The sequence below is a fragment of the Gallinula chloropus genome, assembly GCF_964237585.1.
Source record: "Gallinula chloropus genome assembly, chromosome: 20".
NCBI lineage: Eukaryota > Metazoa > Chordata > Aves > Gruiformes > Rallidae > Gallinula > Gallinula chloropus.
Genome location: NC_140105.1, coordinates 4,756,452 through 4,779,307, shown reverse-complemented (window position 1 = coordinate 4,779,307; position 22,856 = coordinate 4,756,452). Strand labels below are relative to the sequence as shown.

General features: G+C 58.3%; 2 protein-coding genes across 4 annotated transcripts; both read left to right on the top strand.

Moving 5' to 3' along the window:
• Positions 1–1,231: 1,231 nt before the first annotated feature.
• On the top strand, positions 1,232–6,920 carry FADS6 (fatty acid desaturase 6). Its single transcript, XM_084273481.1, has 7 exons — positions 1,232–1,290; positions 1,520–1,884; positions 2,594–2,760; positions 3,295–3,475; positions 4,273–4,460; positions 5,074–5,253; positions 6,321–6,920. The coding sequence occupies exons 2-7, from the start codon at positions 1,524–1,526 to the stop codon at positions 6,468–6,470; spliced, it is 1,227 nt and encodes a 408-aa protein (XP_084129607.1). The 5' UTR covers positions 1,232–1,290; positions 1,520–1,523; the 3' UTR covers positions 6,471–6,920.
• A 3,347-nt stretch (positions 6,921–10,267) lies between these two features.
• Positions 10,268–22,124, top strand: FDXR (ferredoxin reductase). Of its 3 annotated transcripts, XR_014617765.1 has the most exons (12): positions 10,268–10,778; positions 11,875–11,970; positions 13,693–13,815; positions 14,339–14,452; positions 15,093–15,194; positions 17,549–17,656; positions 17,863–17,947; positions 18,575–18,774; positions 19,051–19,222; positions 19,684–19,857; positions 20,586–21,275; positions 21,386–22,124. XR_014617765.1 is itself a non-coding variant. In XM_084273540.1 (11 exons), the coding sequence occupies exons 1-11, from the start codon at positions 10,572–10,574 to the stop codon at positions 20,714–20,716; spliced, it is 1,449 nt and encodes a 482-aa protein (XP_084129666.1). In that variant the 5' UTR covers positions 10,268–10,571; the 3' UTR covers positions 20,717–22,124. The 3 variants fall into 3 exon arrangements, 2 of the variants coding, with proteins under 2 accessions (XP_084129666.1, XP_084129665.1); XM_084273540.1 differs by having other exon boundaries at positions 18,575–18,711; positions 20,586–22,124; XM_084273539.1 differs by having other exon boundaries at positions 20,586–22,124.
• Positions 22,125–22,856: the final 732 nt, after the last annotated feature.

Genomic DNA, 22,856 nt, shown 5'->3' with positions numbered 1-22,856 from the left:
TTTTTCAGTTCTTACTGGTATATTTTCAAGGGTGTGATGATGAGCCCCTGGGGCCTGGCACACCTTGGGGGCAAGGTTTGCTTCCCTGCCATGTGCTGCTACTGGAGGTGCTGAGCCTGCCCCAGTTTGGGGCTGGGGTGCCACAGTGCTGGGTATAGCAAACCAGCCTTGGCTAGGGAGTCACTGGGTGTCCGTGTTCGTTCATCAAGGGCATCAATTGAGCTGATCTGGATTTTGGTGAATGAATGAAGCAAGAAGAATCACAGAGTCACTGGGTTGGAAAAGACCTTTAAGATCAAGTCCAACCGTTCCTCTCCTATGCTAAACCAGATCCCTGAGCACCTCATCTACCTGTCTGCTAAACACATCCAGGGTCGGTGACCCAGCCCCCTCCCTGGGCAGCCTGTTCCACATCCCCACAACTCTGTGATTCTGTGAAATAACAAAGCAAGAAGAAATCCAGCACTACAGCTTTTAGCCTTCCTCCATGAAGAAAGGGGGCTCGAGAGGTCCTAGTCTGTGCACAGGCATCCCTGAAGTTTTTGGGTTGCCTGTGGTGTGTCTGAGTGATCAGTTAAGAGGCAGTGATGGAAAAGGGAGAAAATCCTTACAGAATTCCTTAAAACAGCCCAGAAGAGAGGAGGGGCCACGTGGCACAGATTTGGGGTGACCCAGTCCCTCGCAGGTGCCCCCGGGGGCTCGCTGTCCCCTCCCCAGCACAGGGGAGGGTGCCAAGCAGTTCTGCAGCAGTTTGGGCAGGCAGACAAGCAGGCAGCTGCGCAGCCGTGCACTGTCCCCTCCTTCCCACCCCCGCTCCCTGCCGTGAAAAAGGATGTTTTTCTCCCCAAAAACATCCCCCTCCCGGGACAGGCAACACTTGCTCCCGCTCCCCGGCAGAAGCGAAACCCTATCCCCACCCTCAGCGCCCCGCTTGGGTTTCTCAGGGCTATTTCTGGCACTCGGCTCCTTCGGCTCCAGCGTTTCCACTGCCTCTCTCCATCTTTTTTCCACGCCTTCCCTCCTCCGCTGCCCTGGCCTCCCCGTGCCTCCGGCCGAGTGCCCTCCCCACGGCCCCGCCGCCACGGCTGCTCCCCGAAATGGGCCGCCGAGGCGGGTTATTGCCGTTGCTAATCTGCATTTGCCCTCCTTCCCTTCCCCCCCCACCCCCCCTCCTCATCCTCCCCTGCTCCTCCCTTCTCCAAATCGTTGCTGCACAGCACCGGTGTGCGGTGCCGCACGGGCTGGCCGCCTGCCCTGAGACGCCAGGAGAGCCGCCACGCCGGGGCTGGTGTGAGTAGGGGGCTGTGGAGGCTGGGTGGTGGCTGGGGTGTCCCCCCCGGGGTGGGAGGCTGGGTGGCTCTGGGGCTGTCTCCACATTCTCCTTGGGTTGTTTATATTTCTCCCATCCTTGCCCTTCCCGTGTCCTTCGGTGGGAGCTGGGAAGCCCTTCTGCGGTGGTTTGGGGTGCTGCGGGTGCTCCTGGGTGGGTGCTACACACTGTGTGGCCTCTGCTCGGCAGGGAGATGCCGCTGGAGGACGGGGAGCCGGTGAAGCAGAGGGGACGGCAGGTCAATGGCAAAGTCAGCAGCACCCCCCTGCTCAGAGGGACAGGGGACCCCCTGCTCCAGGGGACGCCAGTGCCCAACGACAGCAGGACAGAAGCGACGGCAGAGGGCTGGGAGCTGGGGACAGCGCCGGGTGATGAAGATGTGACCCCTGGGGGAGCTCTGCAGCGAGCGGGGCAGGAGCCGGGGAGGTGTGAGGAAGCCCTGATGGCTGAGCTCTCCGAGCTGGTGCAGAAGGTGGTGAAGAGCAGCAGCTGGTGGGAACGGCACGGGGTGGACATCAGCATCCTCGCCTGCAGCTTCCTCCTGCTCCCCGCAGGTAACCCGGCTCAGCCTTCCCCCTCCCCAAAACTGCAGTTGGAGGGTCCCCAGGGGGGTCCTGTGTCTTTTGCACTTCTGGTACTGCTTTGTGCTGGAAGCCCATTAAGGCTGGACCGAAGCCATAGTAACCCCTTCATCCCACAGGCACCCTGACCCCACTGCAAACCTGCAGTCTGGGGTGGGGGCACCCTGGGGACAGCCTGGGGTAGAGGGACAGTGCCCTGGGAAGGTGGGCACAAGGCAGGGAGCAGCACATCCCATTCATGTCCCACCATGGGGCAGGGAAACTCCGGTGGTTCTGGTGACAATGTCTCTGGCTGTGGCAGGTACAAGGGGACACAGCAGCATGGTTGGAAAGCTGTGGCTGGTACCTTCCTTTGCTTTTGAACTCCTGGGGATGCTGAAACCCTACTGGGGTCATGTTTGTCACCAGTGAGGTCCCAGCCAGGGCTGTGGGGTGGGACCTGGCACCCACAGTGCCTGGTGCCGTCGTGGCTGGAACCAGCCAAACCTTCTGCACGATGGTGAGTGTGGCTGATCCAGCTGGGCCAGGGTGGTGCAGAGGGAACCTTCCGAGCTCAGTCGGTTTAAACACCCATAACTACCTCTGAAAAACAGGTTTAGGGCAGTGGCCAGCTTGTTTGGGTGTAGCAACACCTCCGGTCTGGCTCAGGGGCGAGAAGGCTGCAGCACGTGTTTCTCCACAGGGTTCCTGTGCCTGCGGTCAGCCCAGGCCATCCCTTTCCTGGTGGGTGTCCTCACCCTTGGCGTGGTGCATCACGCCCTGACCGTGAAGGGCAGCCACCTGGCCAGCCACAACGCCTTGACTGAGTCCAAGTCCTGGGGCAAAGTGTGGGCCATCTTCTTCATTGAGGTGAGCGGGGCTGGGGATTCAGGTGGCAGCCCCCCCCCCCTCCAAAAGCCCTATCAGCACTTTGCTGGTACCCCAAGCCCTTCAGAAACAGGCACTGGGGAACAAGACAGATCCCAAACCTTCCAGATCCACATGCAGGAGAGTTAAATGAAAAGCAGTGCAGCAGCAGGGAGCCCCAGGAACATCCCTGCTCATAGGGCTTTGCCTGGAGTCAGCGGGGTGAGGGCTGGGGGTAGCCCCTGGGATGTGCTGGACTGTGGGGAGTTTGTGTTGGTCCCCTTTGCCACAGGACTGCTGAGCAGGACAGCGTATTGTGGGGAACAGTGGGAATGGTTTCCAGTGCTTAACTCTAAGAAGTTCATGTCCAGATGGGCTGGGCGCCTGTTGGGAGCAGATCATCTCCCTGGGGTATGATGCATCCCCCTGGGTACAGAACATCTCCCTGGGGTACCCAACCCATGAGGCCAAGCCAGGTGGTGCCCAACCCTGGCTCTGCAGGCCGTGGCATCACCTCTCCTTTCTCTTCCCACCCAGCTTTGCTCAGCTTTCACAGTCGAGCAGGCCACCTACAACCACGTGAAGATCCACCATGGCTACACCAATGTCATTGGCATGGGGGACTCCAGCACCTGGAAGCTTCCTTTCCTGAACCGCTACGTCTACATGTTCATCGCACCTCTCGCAGTGCCCATCATAACCCCTCTGGTTGCTCTTGGTATGTGTCCCAACCACCCTGGGATGGGGTGCTAGGTGTGGTGAGCTCGTTATTGTCCAGGTCTCGCCCCATCAAAGGGTCCTACTTCATTTGGAGGCATCACATTAACGCCAGCCCATGGCATGACACAGGGCTGCAGTGAAGGCAGGTCATGCTGCATCCCTCCTTTCTGCTGGTGCTCAGAAACTCTTCTTCCTATGTTGGGTCTAGTGTTGGCAAAAGCCATCATGAAGACCCCCAGATTTACTCTCCTTTGATTCAGACCCTTGGCCAGAGCAGGGTTTGGTGTCTCACAGGTCGGTCAGAGCAGCGTAGTGGTATTGCAAGGTGGAGGTGTGGGGGTCTACAGGGGGTGGGACACAAGGAGCTCAGGCAGATGAGGCAGTGTCTGGAGGGCAGTAACTGTGCCAGGAAGCAGTGGGAGAGAAGATCCTACAAACCAGTAAGAGGCTGAGGAAGCCTGGCCCGTTGGGCTGAGCACACAGCTCTGGGCAATGCCAGAAGCACAGGCTGTGACTTGGCAAGTTGGAAGACATGAAGATGCAGCCAAACCCCTGCTTGGTGATGCACAGCTGGGGCAGGGGAGGGTTGGGGGACAGGCTCCAGCCTCAAAAAGCAGCAGATCAGCAGGGATGGGGGATTCAGACCAACCTGGAGGATGGGGAGAGGGAGATGAAAAATGGGGTGGGCTGGGCTTTAAGGTTCTCAGTGTGCCGGGCAGCCGGCGGTGGGGAGAAGAGGTGCAAGGAAGAAGAGCCAGGAGCTCTCTCATGTGCTGCCTCTTCTTCCTTGCACAGATTTGCTGAGGAACGTGGAGTGGAAAGCAGCTCTCCGGACCCTCTGCTGCATGTTTCTGGGTCTTTACTGCCATTACTGGCTGCTGCTCCACGTCTCAGGCTTCCAGTCAGTGTGGTCTGCCCTGCTCTGCATGCTGCTCACACGGTCCCTCCTGGCCCATCCCTACATCCACGTCAACATATTCCAGGTAGAGACCTGAAGCTCTGAGATGTCCCGATGGTGCTGGAGACAGGACAGCCACTACCCAGCACCGGTGACATGGCTTGTGGAGCTTGTGTCATCTTAAGGCGAGCAGCCTCAGTTGTCCCCTCCCTCCTGCCAATGTCATCGTGGGGAGGTCAGGCTGGTGGTGCTGGGGTGGACAGTGGTGGGAGAACACTGGGGCAGATGGATGCAAAGGGTTGGAGGGGGATGGGATGGGATGGGATGGGATGGGATGGGATGGGATGGGGTGTCCTCTGCGGTGGCTGCAGGGCGGGGGGCTGGTGAGTGTGCACATGTATGTGCAGTTGGTACTGCAGGTCCTGGGGTGGAGAGAGGCTGGTGGCACAGTGTGGGTGTGCTGGGGACAGAGCCTGGGTGCTCCTCGTGACGTGCAGAGATGAGCACAGAATGGAGTGACTTTAGGGACAAACCCAGTGCTGGGCCATCAGCCAAACCCCAAAAAGCAGCTCAGCCTGCCTGATGTCTGCATGCCCTCATGAGGCCAGAGACGTGGGTTGCTCTGCTGGGAAGGGGCTGTGTGTGGGGGGGGGGTCAGGTAGCAGGTGCTATGGGGTCTCCACCTCCCTCTCCTGCAGCACATCGGCCTTCCCATGTTCGCGGCCGATCGGAAGCCCAAGCGGATCCACCTGATGAGCCTGGGGGTCCTGAACCTGCCCCGCAACGCCCTGCTCGACTGGGCCTTCGGCCACTCGCTCATCAGCTGCCACGTGGAGCATCACCTCTTCCCCAGCCTCTCTGACAACATGTGCCTGAAGGTGAGAAAGCCCCACAGAGCCAGGTGAGAGTGTTGGGGAGGTGACACGGTGACGAGACCATCCCACCACACCGCTGCAAGCCCCCTCCTCTCCCTGCCACGCTGTGCTGCTTCCCCAGTGTGAGACCTCCCACTGCTTTACAAGAGCCCCTAGCCAGCCTCCCTCCACACCCACGCCTCTTTCTCCCATGTTTCCACCCCTTGCTCCTTCCCCTGGTCCCAATTCCAGCCTGGAACAGCCTCCCAGCAGTCTGGGATCCTCCTGATTCTCCTCCAGTGCCGTGCAATCTGCGGTGCAGTTCAGCTGCTGGCTGGACAAGCCTCCCTGTAATTTCGGTCGTGCCCTTACTTGTTGCTCTGAGGTGTGGGGTGTGTTCAGAACATGGGCTCCCAGCCCCATCCCAGCTCCTGAGGATCCCCAGGCAGGTTTATGAGCTGCCCTTCAGCGCAGGATCTCCACTTGCTTAATGCCATGCGCTTCTTTTCAGCCTGAAATCGGGGAGGGGAAGAAGTAGCAGTAATAGAGGGAGCAAGGAGCACCAGTGGGTTCCAGGTCGTGCCCTTTGCTTGAGCTCAGGGGGGCTGTAGAACCTGCTTCCACAAAGGTGTGTTGCAGGAAGGGGTAATTAAGCTGGTTGCAGCCTCCCAGCCCTGCCACCCAGCCGGCTGTGCAGGCACGTGGGGATAACGATGGGCGCAAGTGATGAGCGTGCATGGCCAGCCCTTGTTAAAGGCCTGATCAGGGCACCTCTCCCAGCCCTGAGCCCTGCACAGGCCTTTTTACTGGGGGAAATTCCCAGCGGTGCTGCAGTCAGAAACCAACCACCTTCCTCTTCATTTTCATGGCGAAGGTGCAGCTGGTGCTGCTGTCTCCAGCCTTGTTTTGGGCACGTGGGAGGGGACTTTTCACAGGACCACAGAGTCATTGGGTTGGAAAAGACCTTTAAGATCACTGAGCCCAACCCTTCCTGCCCTGTGCTAAACCAGATCCCTGAGCACCTCACCTGCCTGGGTGATGCCCCTTGTACAAACTCCAGGACAGAGATCACCCTGCCTTTGCCTTCACAGATCAAACCCATCGTCTCCCAGTACCTGAAGCAGAAGAAGCTGCCATACAACGAGGACACCTACACCTCCAGGCTCCGGCTCTTCCTGCAGAGATACGAGGAGCTGATGGTCCACGCTCCCCCCATAACGGAGCTGGTGGGCATCCAGTGAGGATGTGGCCCTGGGATTTGGGGGGGGGGGGCTGTTTCCCGTGGGGCACTTGCAGCAGGGGATGGTTTCAGCAGGATCAGGGCTCCACAGACACACTCCTCCACAGAACCATGGTGGAGGAAACATCTCCCCATGTCTTGCTTTTGGCTGGATAATGAAGCACAGAGACACCGTGGGAAGAGAGCTGGGCAGGGGCAGAAAAACAGGGTGTGTGTGGGGTCTCCCTGAGTTATTCCCATCCAGAGCTTAGTTTTACCCACTCTGCTTTCACGCTTGAGGAGAAGAAACCCCCATCTGCTGGCTGGGCCCCCCAGCCTCCCTACAGCAGGACCACGGGGGATGCAGCACCATGTCTGGAGCATCTGCAGAAGGGTCCCAGCTGAGAGCTGCTGGGATCTGTAGGAAGGGGCTGCAAATAGGTGGTCAGGGGCTCAGGGAAAAAGGGGTGGATCGTGGGAAGGGGGCTGTGTCACTGCTGCCTGCGCTTTGCCTGACTTTGGGGTAAATCAGTCCCTTCTAGAAACAATAATGTGGCGAATTCAGCCTTAACACATGGAAGTGCATCTTCTTTATCACCGGGGTCTTGTTGCTGGAGTGAGTCATGCTGGTTTCCTGTGGTGCCCGAGGCACTTTCCCCATGTGGGGTATCTGTTTTGGGGTGCTGGGGGTAACTCCAGACCTGAGCTGGGTGAGAATGACATGCTGGAAGCAGGCAGGTCTCCAGCACTCTGGAGACTGCCCTTGGTTGGGGAGGGTGAACTCAGCCCCCTGAGCTGCTGCTATCTGCAGGATGCTCACGTGGCTCGTTCCACCCCCTTCCAGGATGACCTGCCTGGCTTTCCCATGGCACTCTGGTCCTCCAGCCCCACTGACAAAGTCCAGCCCAGCGTCACAGTGGGGAGCTGGCAGCAGCAAAGACAACTGGCCTAACTGGGACCAGTATGGGATACAGCGTTGGTTCTGGGCTTCGTGAGGCTTTGCTCTCAGCCTGGGGTTTTGCTCCCTGATGTGTGCTGTCTAGACCCCCACAGCCCCACTCCTGGGTGTATAAAGATCCATGTTGCAAATGCATCCCAAGGCACAGGGACACTCTGTGTCAGGGTGAGGGTTGGTTGGTTGTGGTGTTTGCCCTCCCTGTGAGCATCATGTGCCCCACCAAAGTGTGGGGAGGTCCTCAGGTCCACTGGAGAGTGTCCCTGTGTGTCTGCTGTGATGTGGGGCCAGGGTGACCATGGTGTGTCCCTGTGTAGCAGAGCCAGCATGGGGGGGAAGCTGACCCTGGATCCATCCACTGTGTCCTCTTTAGCATCAGGAATAGGGAGCTGCTGGTTTCTCCTGGACTGGAGCCTGGGCAATGCTGATGACCTGGGCTGGTGGCATCACTGTGTCGCCAGCCCCATGTGGGTTTATTGATCTGGAACATTGTGAAAGATCCAAAGGGCAATTTCTTGCCCTTTGATGTTGGTCACGCTGGGTCTGTAGGTGGGGAGAAGCTGGGGGGTGGCTGAGCCAAACAGCCCAAGTGCTCCCAGGGTCAGTGGGGCTTGGGGCTGGCAGAGACCATCCCCAGAGCTGCCCTTCTGCCCCCCATGGTCAGTTTCTTGATTGAATCAGAGCCAAATTGGGCTAAACGTGCCAAATTACTGGTGCTCCCACCTCGGCGAGAGCGGGGTGAGCACACAGCGGCACTGGGAGCAGCTGGGTACCCACAGCCCCGCTCCGAGGGGGCAGAGTGGGCACAAGGTGTCCTCTGCTCCTCCTCTGCAGCAAGGAGATGGGGCCCAAAACGTTTCCAGGTGGAAAACTCAACTGCAACCTGCTGGGTTGCAGGGATGCTGCTTAACGCGCTGCCACCTAAAGGCGGGTGTTCCCAGGGCTGCCAGCAGCCAGGGATGGCTCGTAGGGGATGGATTAGTCCCTGTCACAAGTGGAAGCCACAGCCGAGGTGAAGGGGGAGGAGGGAGGTTGCTGGTGCTGAGAACCCCCCCCAGATTTTCTGCCTCGAGCAGCGCAGCAAGTGAGAGCTCATCTCCCTTTGGGGGTGATAGTGGTGCTGCTGTTTGGGACTCCTGCTCCAGCCCTCTCTGGGCAAGGGGCTGGTAACTGCTGTGTGGTGCTGAGGCTGGGGCCTCAGAGCACAGGCACAGGCTTAAAGGGGGTAGGAAGTTCTCCTCCTCACCACAACCAGCCTGCAGCAGCGGGTGCAGGTGGAGGCAGGTGCCCAGCTGCTGTTCTCAGCGTGTCTTTGCAGCTCAGGATCGTGCAGGAGAGCGTGGGGGGGGTTTATGGCCCCTATTAAAATCAGTTTCTAGCTCTGAACTCCTCTTAGTCTTAATTGCTTTCAGAAAGCCCCATTAGTGCTTGTCCACATGCTCTGGCATCTGTACAACCTTTAAGCATCTCCTGGGCCTGCTGAGATGAGTTTCCTGCCTGGTGCATTACGCAAGAGCTGAAGTAAGATGGGGTGCTCCTGCACAGGGTGTGTGAGTAGTTACATTTTAAATGAGTCAAGTGGTGGGGAGTGAGGAGGAAATAAAGCAGGGGCCTTGGAGTAGCTTGGAGAAGGAGCTGGGCAGCAGCATTTACTTGCTGCCTCTGGCACTGATGTTTTATCCTTTGCTGGGGGATGCTGCAGGTTTCTCCTGTGAGGACCAGACAGCTGCACCAGGGGATGGTTACAATCAGTCTGAGTTTTGCTGTTCCCCCAGAGACCCCAGCAGTTCACAGAGTCACTGGGTTGGAAAAGAATCTTTGAGATCAGCGAGTCCAACCGTCCCTGTCCTGTGCTAAACCAGATCCCTGAGCACCTCATCTACCCTCTGTTAAACACACCCAGGGATGGGGACTCAGCCCCTCCCTGGGCAGCCTGTTCCAGTGCCTGATAACCCTTTTGGTGAAAAACTTTTCCCTCACATCTGCTCTGACCCTGCCCTGGGGCAGCTTGAGCCCATTGCCCCTTGTCCCATCTCCTGTCCCCTGGCTGCAGAGACCATCGCCCACCTCTCTGCACCCTCCCTTCAGGTAGTTGTAGGCAGTGAGAAGGTCTCCCCTCAGCCTCCTCTCCTCCAGGCTGAACACCCTCAGCTCCCTCAGCTGCTCCTCAGAGGATTTGCCCTCCAGCCCCTTCCCCAGCCTGGTTCCCTTCTCTGCACTCGCTCCAGGACCTCAGTGTCCTTCTGATGCTGAGGAGCCCAGAACTGGACCCAGCACTCGAGGTGCAGCCTCCCCAGTGCCCAGTCCGGGGGCACAATCCCCTCCCCAGCCCTACTGGCCACGCTGTGTCTGACACAAGCCAGGATGCCCTGGCCCTTCCTGGCCACCCGGGCCAGCTGCCGGCTCCCGGCGATAAAAGGCCGCGGGGATGCTGCCGACGGGGCCCGGGCAGGCGGGTACCGCGGAGGCCTGACCATCGAGAGCGGCGGCGCGGCCGGCCGGGAGACGGCTTCTCCCTCCTTACCTCTCTATGGTACGACTGGCTTCCGGTCAGCAACGGCCCATCGCCATTGGCTGTCACAGCGGGGGCGGGGCCAGGCGGGGCTGTAGGGGGCGGGGTTATGCTAAACGGAGCAATCTCCCGCCTCTCGATTGGTCAGATGGGAGAAGGGGCGGGGCGAGGCGGGGCGGCCGGGATGGGTCCGTGCTGGAGGGGCGGCGGCGGCGGCGCGGGCGGTGAGGGGCGGGACGGGGCCCGGCCGCGCCACGGGCAGCCGGGGCGGGGTAATCGCGTCCCGGGCGAGCCGGAGGTCCTGGGCCCGGAGGGGGCCGGGAACGGGGGAACAGGGGCCGTGGGCCCGGGCGGCTGCGGGGCCCCGCGCCTGGCGGGCCCGTGCTAGGGGGCCGGGGGCTGCGCCGCGCCCCGGCCCCTGGTGACCCCCCGGCTGTGGGGCCTGGCGGGGGCTTGTCTCGCTCCCGCTGGCCTTGTCCGCGGCATCCGGCACCCCCTCCGGCGCGTCCCGCTCCGCCCCGGCCCGGCCGTGAGCGCCAAGGCCGCGGGCTCGGCCCAGCGCGGGGGCCGTCAGCCAGCCTTGGCCTCGGGGCCGGGCCTGCTCGGCGGGACGGCTACATAAGGCCCGGCCTTCCTCCGCCGCCCGGCTGCGTGCGATGGCCGGCGCGGGGCTCCGGGCCGCGCTGGGTCGGTGCTGGGCCGGAGGGAAGGGCCGCGGCCGGGCCTGGCCTAGCATCACGTCCTCTCCCGCCTTCGTGCCCGCAGGTCTCAGGCGGTGGCTGTCCTCCTCGGCCCCGGCTCCTCGGGTCTGCGTGGTGGGCAGCGGGCCCGCGGGGTTTTACACGGCCCAGCACATCCTCAAGGTACCCGGGGCGGGGGGTTGGGGTGAGGGCAGGGACCTGCCCAGCGAGGGAGGTGGCATCTCCGTGCTGCCTGGCACTGCGGGGCTTGGGGAGCGGGTCTGTGGGCTCCCGGCCTCACTCCGGGTGGGTCTGTGGTGTTGGGGGGGGCTGTTTGGGGCAGCCCTGACTCTACAGAGTCCTCCTGGCCCCCTTCAGTGGGTACTGCTACCCCTGCCCTGCTCTGGGACCAGCTGGCTCTGCCCTGCCTCACTCAGAGCTGTTGTCACCCATCAGGGGTGATGTTAACCCTGTGTTCAGGGAAATGGGCAGGACCTGCTTTCCTGCCTCCCCATCCCCTGGGCACACAAACGACCCTGTTACCCGCTGTCCATAAACATCAGGGCTTTGGGCAGGCAGGTCTCTGTTGGGAAGTGAGTCCTGAACACAGAACTGGGCTGCTGGCACCCACTGGAGCTGCAGCAGCTTCACCCTGTCATTAGACTGTGCTGTGTTGTCTCTGGTATGTTTTGGAAAATAGCTGTCACTGAGCCTCAGGGAGGAATTTCAGGGCTGCTTATTTCTGAGAGGAGGCTGGCTTCAAACACAAGGTAACGAAAGCCTTGCAGCCAAACATCTGTCTAAAGCTCCAGCCCTGAGGTGACTCAGCTCAGAGGGGATCTCAGGGCACTGGCACCTCTGCCAGGGGCTGGCAGACAGCCTGGCAGGTCCACCAGCACCCAGGGTGCTGTGCTGGGTGCTTCCCAACCAGTGTGGGGGCCCTTTTGTCAAGCCTCTGGGTACCAGGTAGCCAGCAGCTTAGTATGGAAAAGGGTCTGTGGGATGGTAGGAGGATGAAGCCCCTTCTGAGACATACTTGGTGATGGCTGGGGTCATGTTCTCTGCTACACCTTATGTTCTCAGCTGGCAGTAACAGCACCATCCTGCACGTGTCAGAGCCTGGATCAGGCTGCTTCTGACTTGGGGTTCTTGGTGCAACCTTTCCTCCTGTTCTGTGTTTTCCTCAGCAGTGGGTGAGTGACATGTGTCTCTCCCCAGCTGCTGGGCTGCTGTGGCCTTTCTGCCCTCATCCCTTAACCCTGAGTTCCTTCTCCTGCAGCACCATGGTGGGGCCCAAGTGGATATCTACGAGAAGCTGCCTGTTCCCTTCGGGCTCGTCCGTTTTGGGGTGGCCCCAGACCACCCCGAAGTGAAGGTTGGTGCTGGTGTCCCCCCCTTGCCTGTGTGGTTGGACAGGGTGGTGGTGGGTGCAGGTGGGGTAGTTGCTGTGCTTCATGGTCTGGAGAGGTCCAAGTCTCCTCCTTGTCTCTCCTGACACCTAGAAAAGCTGCTGCCAGGTGATATGAGACACCTGGCATTGGGGTGTCTGGACAGCAGATCAAAACTGGGGGCTTGTGATGGGAAGTGCTGCTCCCTGCTCTGGTCAGCCTGGCCTGGAGTGTGCCCAAGGAGCACAGGTGGGTTACTTTGTACCAGGTACCTTTATCCTGGCAGGCTCTTGCATGCCCACTGCAGTGGCTGTTTGCCTCTGCTCAGTCTGTACATGTTCTGGGTGCCTGGGAGCACACAGATCTGCTGGAGGATGTGGTGGAGTTGAGCTGTAGGCATTGCACAAGAGGTTAAACCAAGGAGCTCTTTGAAATCCTTTTCCTTTGCCTCATGGTAAAGTGGTACCACCAATGGGTATCACCTGTGTTTGAGCTGGGGTGGAGGTGGTGCAGTGGGAGGACACAGGAGATCCAGGCACAGCAATGCCTTGGGATGTTTTCTCCATGTAACACCTGGAGATCATCAGATGTGGATTTGGGGCAGCGTCCACAGCACAGAGGTATCTCTCCTGTTACCAGGCTGAGTCCAGCCAGGGCACCAGTGGGAGAAGAGGTTGTTTCACTGTGTAGCCCTGATTGCTCAGAAGAAGAACCTTTGGGTGTCATCCTGCACTGTGTCCTCTCCTTATGGACTGGGTTTCAGGAGGTGTTGAGATGAAGGGCTGGCAGAGGGTGTCTGTCAGGCAGTACCCTTGATGGAAGGGGGTTTTGGTGGGTGTCCTCACAAGCTTCACCTTTGGGAAGGAGTTTTCCCCTACAATGGGTTTAACTCAGAGGGATGCAGGTATTGAAGGGGTCCTGTCCTCCCCAGGCAGCTGCAAAAGAGGGATCTTCTAGGGACGTAATTGTGCCCCTGGACTGGGCACTGGGGAGGCTGCACCTCGAGTGCTGGGTCCAGTTTTGGGCTCCTCACCATCAGAAGGACATTGAGGTCCTGGAGCGAGTGCAGAGAAGGGAACCAGGCTGGGGAAGGGGCTGGAGGGCAAATCCTCTGAGGAGCAGCTGAGGGAGCTGGGGGTGTTCAGCCTGGAGAAGAGGAGGCTGAGGGGAGACCTTCTCCCCACCTACAACTACCTGCCAGGAGGGTGCAGAGAGGTGGGCGATGGTCTCTTCAGCCAGGGGACAGGAGATGGGACAAGGGGCAATGGGCTCAAGCTGCCCCAGGGCAGGGTCAGAGCAGATGGGAGGGAAAAGTTCTTCCCTGAAGGAGTTGTCAGGGCTGGAACAGGCTGCCCAGGGAGGGGTTGAGTCACCTTCCCTGGATGTGTTTAAAAAAGGGTAGATGAGGTGCTCAGGGATCTGGTTTAGCTTAGGATGGGAACGGTTGGACTCAATGATCTTCAAAGGTCTCTTCCAACCTTGTGATTCTGCGATTCTTTTCCACAAAGGGGAGAGGGAGCCAAGTGCTTATCTCCCCGTGAGTTATCTGCAGCTCTGGTTAGATAAGAGTCTCAGAATAACTGACCCAGAGAGGGGAAGAAGCATCTCAAGGCTGGGGCTGACGGGAACGGGGCCCTGCTGTCAGCAGCAGCCCTTGGCCCTGGCCCTGGCTGGGATGTAACCCCCTCCCTTGTGTGTGCTCTCTGCAGAACGTGACCAACGCCTTCACGCAGACTGCGCGCTCCCCGCGCTGCGCCTACTACGGGAACGTCACCGTGGGCAGGGACGTCGCGCTGGCGGAGCTGCGGCGGGCTTACCACGCCGTGGTGCTGGTGGGTACCCTGCCAGGCCTGCCCTGGCTCCCCAGGAGTGGTGGGGGAGGTCTGCTGGGTTTAGTCCCTGGCTGGCAGCTCGGGAAGAGGGTTGGGGTGAGGTGTTTCTGGGTGCCTTGTAAATTCTTCCCAGCTTGGGCTGTGAGGCTTGTCCGAAGCCTTGCAGAGAGCTGGTGCTAGAGTGTGGCATCAGAGAGGGGTCTCTGAAACCCCACTGTGAGGGGCAGTGCTTGAGGAATCTCTTCCTTGTAATGGCAAATACCTGTTTCAGCCTGACATGGATTTGTCCCTCTGCTTGGTCCTCTGTCTTAGCCCAAGGAGGGCAGGTTTGGTTGTGGGGCTCAGGGGTGGATAACAGCCCTGTGCTCAGGCTGTGTTTAGCCCCTCCACTGAGTATCCCAGCCTTTGGGAAGGGTTGGCAGCCATGCAGGGTCCCTGGCAGCAGCTGGAAAAGGGAGATTAGTGTTTTGGTGTCAAACCCTGCATGTGGTGATGTCTCTGACTGTGTTTGTTCCCTCCTCAGAGTTATGGTGCTGAAGACAACCAGGTCCTGGGGATCCCAGGAGAGAACCTCGCCGGTGTTTATTCAGCCCGAGCGTTTGTAGGCTGGTACAACGGGCTGCCTGAGAACCAGGGTGTGAGTACAGCCCTGTGCTCCCTGCCCTTCCTATCCTGCACCCCAACACTGTATTCCCTGCCCTTCCTCCCCATCCAGCATCCCAACGCTGTGCTCCCTGCTCTTCCTCCCTATCCTGCATCCCAACGCTGTGCTCCCTGCCCTTCCTCCCCATCCTGCATCCCAATGCAGGGTGTTCAGATCCAGATTAAGTCCTGAAAGGCCCTCAATTGGAAAAGATTAGAAGGCACCAGTTAAATCCTTCTTAGATGGTAGAAATGTGAACAATTTGCACATCAGTGAGAGCGGATTAGCTGGCTCTGTGGGTTGGCAGCACGTTTTGGCCAGGCCAGATGGGAAGCTTAGGGGGGGGTGATGTTGCTCTGCTCTGACCTGTGGAGGATTTTTGGCTGAAATAGCTCATGCTCCCAGAGATGCCACTGCAGGAAAAGGGGGAGAGGGATCAGCTGGGGTGCCTGGAGTGGCTGTGTGCCTGTGTCTGCTCGGGGAGGAGGCTGATGTGGAATTTCCCCTGTCTTCATCGCCTTTTTCTGTGGGTGGGGAGAAGAGAGCTGGAAGGGAATTTGGGTGGTGGGAGCACGGGTGTCATGGAGGGTGTGTGGGTTCACTCCCAGCTGGGTCTTTCTCTCTCTCTCTGCAGCTGAAGCCTGACCTGAGCTGTGAGACAGCGCTGATCGTGGGTCAGGGCAACGTGGCTCTGGATGTCGCCCGCATCCTCCTGTCCCCACTGAGTCTCCTCCGGGTGAGTGGTGGGGTGCTCGCTGCTGCAGAGGCACCCTGAGGCCCCCCAGGGTGCTTTGTGCAGGGTGGGTGCTGGTTCCCACCCGAAATCCCTGGTGCTGTGTTGGCTGTGGGATTTTTCCCTAGGGAAGGCTGTTGCCCCTTGTGTTCATCCTGTGGATTCACAGTGCACGGGGAGCGATCCACGGGCTCGGCTGTGCCTTGAGTGATGCTGCAGAGCTCTTGGGGTTGCTCTGCAGGTACCTAAGAGGTTGGTTATTGAGCTTTGTCCCTTCCTTAGGGATAGACTGAGACAGGCTGGAGAGTTGGGTGGGGAGAAGTTTCATGAGATTAAACAAGGGCAAATGTAGGGTCTGGCATCTGGGGAAGAACAGCCCCAGGTACCAGTATAGGTTGGGGACTGGCCTCTTGGTGTAGGTGAGAGGGACCTGGGGGTTGGACCCGATGATCTCTCCAGGTCCCTTCCAACCCCTGTGATTCTATGAGTCCTGGTGGACAGCAGGATGACCATGAGCATGAGCCACTAGTGCCCTTGTGGCTAAGAAGGCCAGTGGCATCCTGGGGTGTATTAGAAGGGGGGTGGTTAGTAGGTCAAGAGAGGTCCTTCTCCCCCTCTGCTCTGCCCTGGTGAGACCACACCTGGAATGCTGTGCCCAGTTCTGGGCCCCTCAGTTTAAGAAGGACATGGAACTCCTTGAAAGAGTCCAGCACAGGACCACCAAGGTGAGGAAGGGATTGGAACCCCTTCCTTATGAGGAGGGGCTGATGGAGCTGGGCCTCTCTAGCTTGGAGAAGACTGAGGGGTGACCTTATTAATGTTTGTAAATACATAAAGGGTGAGAGTCAGGAGGATGGAGCCTCCTCAGTGGCCAGCTGAGGCTCTTCTCAGTGATGGCAGCAATAGGACAAGGGGCAGTGGGTGCAAGCTGGAGCAGAGGAAGCTCCATGGGAATGTAAGGTGGAACTTTTTCACTGTGAGGATGATGGAGCCCTGGGACAGGCTGCCCAGGGGGATGTGGTCTCCATCTCTAGAGACATTCAAACCCACCTGGATATGTTCCTGTGTGATTTAGTCTGGGTGATCCTGCTCTGGCAGGGGGGTTGGACTAGATAAGCTTTTGAGGTCCCTTCCAACTCCTAATGTCCTGTGATGTTCTGTGATTCCTTTCCTATGCAAAATGAAGGAGGACCTAGAAGCTTCTCCAAGTGGGATTTTTATTTCTGCTGTAGCTGAGGGCAGCAGCCTGATTCCTGCCAGCAGCACTGGGCACACAGGTTGCTGGTCCAAGCTGGTGAACCTCTCCTCCCTCTCCCCTGTAGACAGCTGGGAGCTGGTGTGCACCACCTGCTCCATACAGCTGTTGCCCCAGATGTTAGCAGCAAAGGCTCTCCCTCCCTGAGAACTGCCACGAGGTTCATTCCAGCTGTGTGTCAAAGTCCTGTATTAATATCTAAAAGAAAGAAAGAAAGTTGGAGGCTCTGGCAGCTCCTGGCTGAAGCCAGCTGGGAAGCAGTGCTGGGAAGCAGTGCTGGGAAGGGCACAGGGCTGGGAATGGGTGCCAGGGGATGCAGGCAGTCTCCTGTTAAGGGTATTGGTGTGGAATAGTTTATCCTGGTTACTTGGTGTCCATCCCATCATACCTTCTCTGGAAAATATCATCTTGTGACCTAGATATACACACACACACGATTCAAACAGAGCATGGAGGAAGAATTCAGGAAGAATTTCTGTACTGAAAGGGCTGTCAGGCTTGGGACAGGCTGCCCAGGGAGGGGGTGGAGTCACCATCCCTGGAGGGATTTAAATGGCATGTGGATGAAGCCCTTAAGGACATGATCTAGAGGTGGGGTAGTCTGGGTCAGGATGTGGTTGGACTCATGATCTAAAGGGTCTTTTCCAACCTGGGTGATTCTGTGGAGCTGCTGCAAGGTGCCAGCTGTGGGTTGAGCCCTGGTGATGCTCGGAGCTGCCTGCAGTGGGCAGGCAGTGATTTGAGCTGTGGTTTGCAGTGCCTTTCACCCAAATGTCTGTGTATCCTGAGCTGGGAAATCACCCAACAGCATCTGCAGGCACCCCAAAATGGCTTTGTTTCCTTAGCCCCAAGGTTAACCTGCCTGGGTGGATCCCCTGAGGTGATCTCAGATGTGCTGGCTCAGAAAGTGCAGTGGGTGATGAGGGACCAGCTGTGCAAACAGCTCTGTGCAAAGGGAGGTGACTCCTTCCCATCCTTTCCCAGGCTCTCTGCCTGCACAGCCTACTTTACTGCTGATTTTTTTTCCCCTTCAGAGGCTGAGCCTTCCCCCCAGCTCCCTCCAGATCTGCCCTGGTCCCACTCTCCTGTCTCTGTCTTGCAGAAGACAGACATCACTGACAGCTCCCTGGCAGCTCTTGCCTGCAGCAAGGTGAAGCGTGTCTGGCTGGTTGGGAGGAGGGGACCTCTCCAAGCTGCTTTCACTATCAAGGTAAGGCTGGGGGTGCTGGGGGCAGCCGTGTTTCCCAGGGTTAAACCCCATGCTGCCCATCCCTGCTGGGGGGAGGTGGTCTTGGGATGGGTGGGGAACCCAGGCATCCTCCTTCCTGCATCCATTTGCTGGCTCCTGGCCTGGCATGGGGCTGTCAGACAGCCTCTCTGTGCTGGAGGTAACATCTTCCTGCCTGCAATTCCCAGGAGCTGCGGGAGATGATAAACCTGCCTGGTGCCAAACCTGTCCTGAACCCTGCTGACTTCACAGGCCTTGAAAATGCTATTAAAGGTGAGGGAAAGGTGCCATCCTCCTCTGGACAGGGACTCACCTTGACATATGAGCATCCAGGAGTGATCTGGAGATGCTCAGAGTGCATATCAGAGAAGCTCTTTGCCTTGCTCTGAGTGTGCGGCGTGTCAAAGCCAGGTAGCCATGGTGTGGCTTGTCCCTGGAGTGCTAGGAGGCCACAAAGACAAGGCAACAGCCCCTTTCTCCACTTTGCTGCGTGGGAGTGATGCTTCCTCTCAGAGTGATGAGGGCAGGAGATTGGGGAGGGCTGGGAGAACCTTGCAGGAGAGATTCCCAAGCCTGTTGATTTAAGAGCTTCCCGCAGAGCTGAAAAGAAAACACCAGGTTCAGGGGTGTCCAGAGACTTGCTCTTCTCCACAGGCTGCTGCCCCCGAGCACCAGCAAGACAGCAGAGTCACAGCCTTTGATTTGTGTGTCCCACTGGCCTCCAGCCTCAGGAGCTCCCCTGGTTGCTTTGACTTGCAGTTTGTCATCTCAAAGGTGTTGGGCTCGATCAGCATGATAAACCAGAGGGACACTTGTACCACTGAGACTGCCCTGACTCTGTGCCGAGTCCAGGGGGCTTTTGCTGAGGTTCCTGTCCTGAAGAGCTCTCTTTCTTCCTAGATACCCCCAGGCCCAGGAAGCGACTGACCGAGCTGATGATCAAAACAGCCCTGGAGAAGCCTGGGGAGAAGACTGTGGAGGTGCAGGCAGCAGCCCCCAGGGAGTGGGGGCTGAAGTTCCAGCGCAGTCCCCAGGAGGTGCTGCCCACTGCTGACGGGAGGCGGGCGAGGGGCATCCGCATGGCCCTGACCCGCCTGGAGGTAGGGGCTGGGGGGCTGGGGATGGGGCAGGGTGCCCTGTGGCCCATGGGAATCTCCCAAACCCAGCTTTGTGTTCCCTGGCTGGTTGGAGTGGCTGCTAATGGGCTTGGTACCACCACCAAGAGCCTTTCTCCACCTAAAAGGAGCCCTTTCCATGCTGCAGAACTGCAGTTGGCAAATACCCAGGGATGAAGGATGCTGGAGGGGCCCAGAGGAGGCTGCTGCTCTGCATCTGGTGACTGTCTGGTGTCAGCAGCTTCTTCCTCCCTCTCTCAGGGCTCAGGTGACTCTGCCAAAGCCATCCCCACTGGAGATGTGGAGGAGCTGGAGTGCGGGCTGGTGCTCAGCAGCATTGGCTACCGGAGCTTGCCCCTGGACCCCTCGGTGCCCTTCGATACCCAGCGAGGCATTATCCCCAACAGCTCGGGCAGAGTGGAGGGTGTCCCAGGTCTGTATCTGCAGGGGGACTTGTGGGACATGTCAGGAACAGCTGGTGGGTTAGGGGCTTTGGAGTGGGAAGTGCCATTCACTGGGGGCACTGGTACAAGGTGGTTGCATGCCTCAGAGAGTGGGAATGGAGGAAACAAGGTGCCTCTTTCAGGTGGCAAGACCTGGCCTGTCCCCAGCTGGTGTTAGGGGTATCTGAAGGTTTTGGTGGTTTTACTGGCACTTGGAGTCTGGTACTGAAGTGCTACAGCCCCTGCAGCTGCTTAGTGCCAGCCTGCAGCTACACAAATCCCTGTGACAGCACTGCTGAAGGGCCATGCTCTGTGTCCACCTTGGGGTGGATTCTTCCACCCCTCACAGCTTGATGTGACACCCCAGGACAGGACAGGGCAGGGACTTAAAGCCAGGAGAGTCCATGGCCATGTTCTGAGCCAAGCCTGGCTGCTCTCTGTGCCTGTGCAGGTCTGTACTGCAGTGGGTGGGTGAAGAGAGGACCCACAGGTGTGATCATCACCACCATGAACGACAGCTTTGACACTGCCCAGTCTGTGCTGGAGGATCTCCAGGTGGGCGTGCTGGACGTGTCCACCTCCAGAGAAGGATTTGGGGCCGTGGGGAGCATCCTGCGTGAGCGAGGTCAGTGCTGGGGGGTGTGAGCTGCTGTAACAGCACAAAGTTATCATGCAGCCAAACTCCTCCTGGCTCTGAGTATCCCAGGGCATCAAGTTCTGTGAGACACTTTGGGGAGCAGAGTCTGAACTGTGGAAATGTGGGGTGCTGCTGTTTTGATGCTCCAGAGCCCAGGCAGAACGAGACTTAAATTCCCTCAAACTCTGTGTCATTGCTGAGTTTAACGACCACTTTCTGGGAGGGACCAGGAAGAGCAGCACAGACCAGGGGTGCAATGTCACTGTCAGCTGCCTGGACTGAGTGGTTTTCTTAGTGAGTTTTCACCTAGTGGTTTTCATAGTGAGCTTTTCAGATGAGTTGGGGGAAAGATTATAATGCCCAGGAGAGTAATTTGCTGTTGCTGTGTTTCAAAGCATTCAATTAAAGCCTGTGTGTTTTGCCTCTTGACTGTCTGAGGTGCAACAGTGAACTGGAAGTGTTATGTCCCCCCAGGTGATGCCATGCTGGCTGTTGTTACAGCTTGCAGAGGTCTGACTGATCTGAGGCGACTGGAACCTGCCCTCCCTCTGCTCATGGTGTTAGAATTTATTGCTCCCTCATGAGGCTGAAGCCTGACACCGTGTTGGAAAAGGGCAGGATTGGCTCAGACATCAGCTCCCTGCTAACAGGGAGGTGATGCTCAGCTTGGTTTTACTTGGTTAACTGCTCCCTCCTGTCTCTTGTTATCACCCCAGGGGTCCGTCCTGTGTCCTTCTCAGACTGGGAGAAGATCGATGCTGCTGAAGTGGCAAGAGGCAAAGCTGCTGGCAAACCCCGGGAGAAGATAGTGGATCCTCAGGAGATGCTGCAGTTGATCGATCACTAAAGCAGCAGCAGTGGGAACGTGGCACTGGTCCAGCTGGTACTGCCCTGGGGCAGTGCCAGTGGGTTCCTGGCAGGGCTCAGGACCACAAGGCTTGTGCCTGGGGCTGGTGGCCACTGCCAGGAGGTGCGTGACACTTGGACCTCCCTAGTAATAATGAGCTCTGGGTTCCTGAAGTGGTTCAGAACCTGTGAGGCTGCTGGCTGGCCCTGCATCTCTGCAGCTGGCTGCTGCTGCTGTGATGACTCTTGTCTGTTGGGTCCTAAGAGCATGAGCAGGCTGGCAGGTGAGGGGAGACGAGCCCTCCGAGGAGGCCTGGCCAGTCCCATGGATAAACCTCCATGTGTCTGGCTGCCTCCCCTTTTGAGCGTCAAGCCAAGTGGCTTCCTTGCCTTGTCATTCGTGCCTGAACAGGCTTCTTTTAACAATAATTGTTTTTTAAATAAACCCTTCCAGGAAAAGCCAGATTGGACCTGCTGCTTGAGCCTGGCTTCTGTGTCTGTGACTGCCTTAATCTCGGAGCCGACAGCCGAGTGCCGTGTCTCCTGAGACGTGTCCCAAGGCAAGGCAGCTCCTCCGGTGCAGGGAGGGACCTCTTGCTCCTTGTGAGCTCTCAACAGACAGACAAGGGCATTAATTTGCTTTCTGCCTCCTGTGATTAAACCCCAGCAGAGCCTGGATCCTGGCTCGTGGGTTGGATTGGGATAACGAGCGTGTAATTGCCTTGTTCTGGATCATGAGGGATCCTGTGTTGGTTAGTACCTGCCAGCCCTGACTGGCACAGGCAGTGCCTTGAGCCCTTTCACTTCGTTCACTGGTGGGTTGTTTGGGGTGTTTTTTTGACCTGTGTCTTTTGAAGCTTATTAAATGCTTCTCTTAGCCCAAATTGACTATGGTGACGGTGTCAGGTTTTAAGCCAGATTACAAGCTGTGAGCTGTAATCCCCTCTTTATCCGTGGCGCAGCGGCTGCGTCAGCGCAGCCCCCTCCCCTGGCTGTCCTGCCACCCACGCTGCCCCAACCCCTCACGCTGCCTGTGGGTGAGCTGCAGGATCCAGCCACTCCTCTGACCTGTGTGAACGGTGACAGTTGGTGGTGGCTGCGTGTTGGAAACAAACTGGGGGGCAGAGGGTAAATGGAACCAGTGCAGCTGGGGTTTGCCTCAGGTCTATGCTCAACCTCCATCTCTGCCGAGTCCTCTCCCAGGATAGAGGGCTTGCCCCACCAGGCACTATTCTCCCATCTCATCTCTGGTCCCACCTTACAGAAGGAAGATCTGTGGCTTCTCTCTTTCCTTTCTCTTTTTGTTCCCCCCCTTTCCTTTTCTATTTAAATCTCATTTGCAAGCTCATTAAGAAACTCAGGAAATGTGATACTGGGAACTCGGACGCAAACGAGCAATAAAGCTTTTGTGGAACAGCTGCTTGTGTGATGTGGCTCTGGTTACGTCTGGAGGCTGATGCAGTCCTAATGCTGAACTCTTGAGCAGCAGATTACATCAGCTCTGGGTTCGGAGGCGAATCAGCTCTTTGGAAAGGGGGGATGCAGGGGTGAGGGGGTTGTGGTCGCGGTGTGGAGCCGCTGTTTGGGTAGAGGGCCCAGCCAGAAACGTGCCAGAGGAGGGCTGGTTGTGGCTGCATCAGCTCTGCAGGTATGGGGCAGAGAGGAGCCGGCTCTTCCCCGGGGTTTTCTTCCACGTCACCTTGACTGCTGATGTCAGGGTGCTTTTGTAGCTGTGGTACAGGCCACCAGGCTGGTGCTGAGCATGTCAGAGGCCTGTTCCCAAACTGGTGATGATGCTTCAGGGTAGTTTTTGGGTTGTGACAACAGATGAAGGGGAGCATCTTTCTTTGCTGAGCCCTGTGTCCTTGCTCGACCCAGGACTTGGCCCAGGCCCTAGGGTTAATGCCGGGCTGCGGGAAAGCCAGGGGATGATCAAGGTCAGCGAAGGGCAGGGATGGAGGACTGAGCCTCGTGGGCAGAGGCAGAATCATTACGATTATGTAAATCCCTATTCAGTACCTTCAGGTCCCCCTTCTGCTGCCGCCTGCATCCCCAGGCCCTGGCCGGGTGTCCCGCTGCCTCCCCATCTCCCTCCAGCGCTCTCCATCCTCTGCGGGAGCCGGGATGTGTCCCGCTTCCCC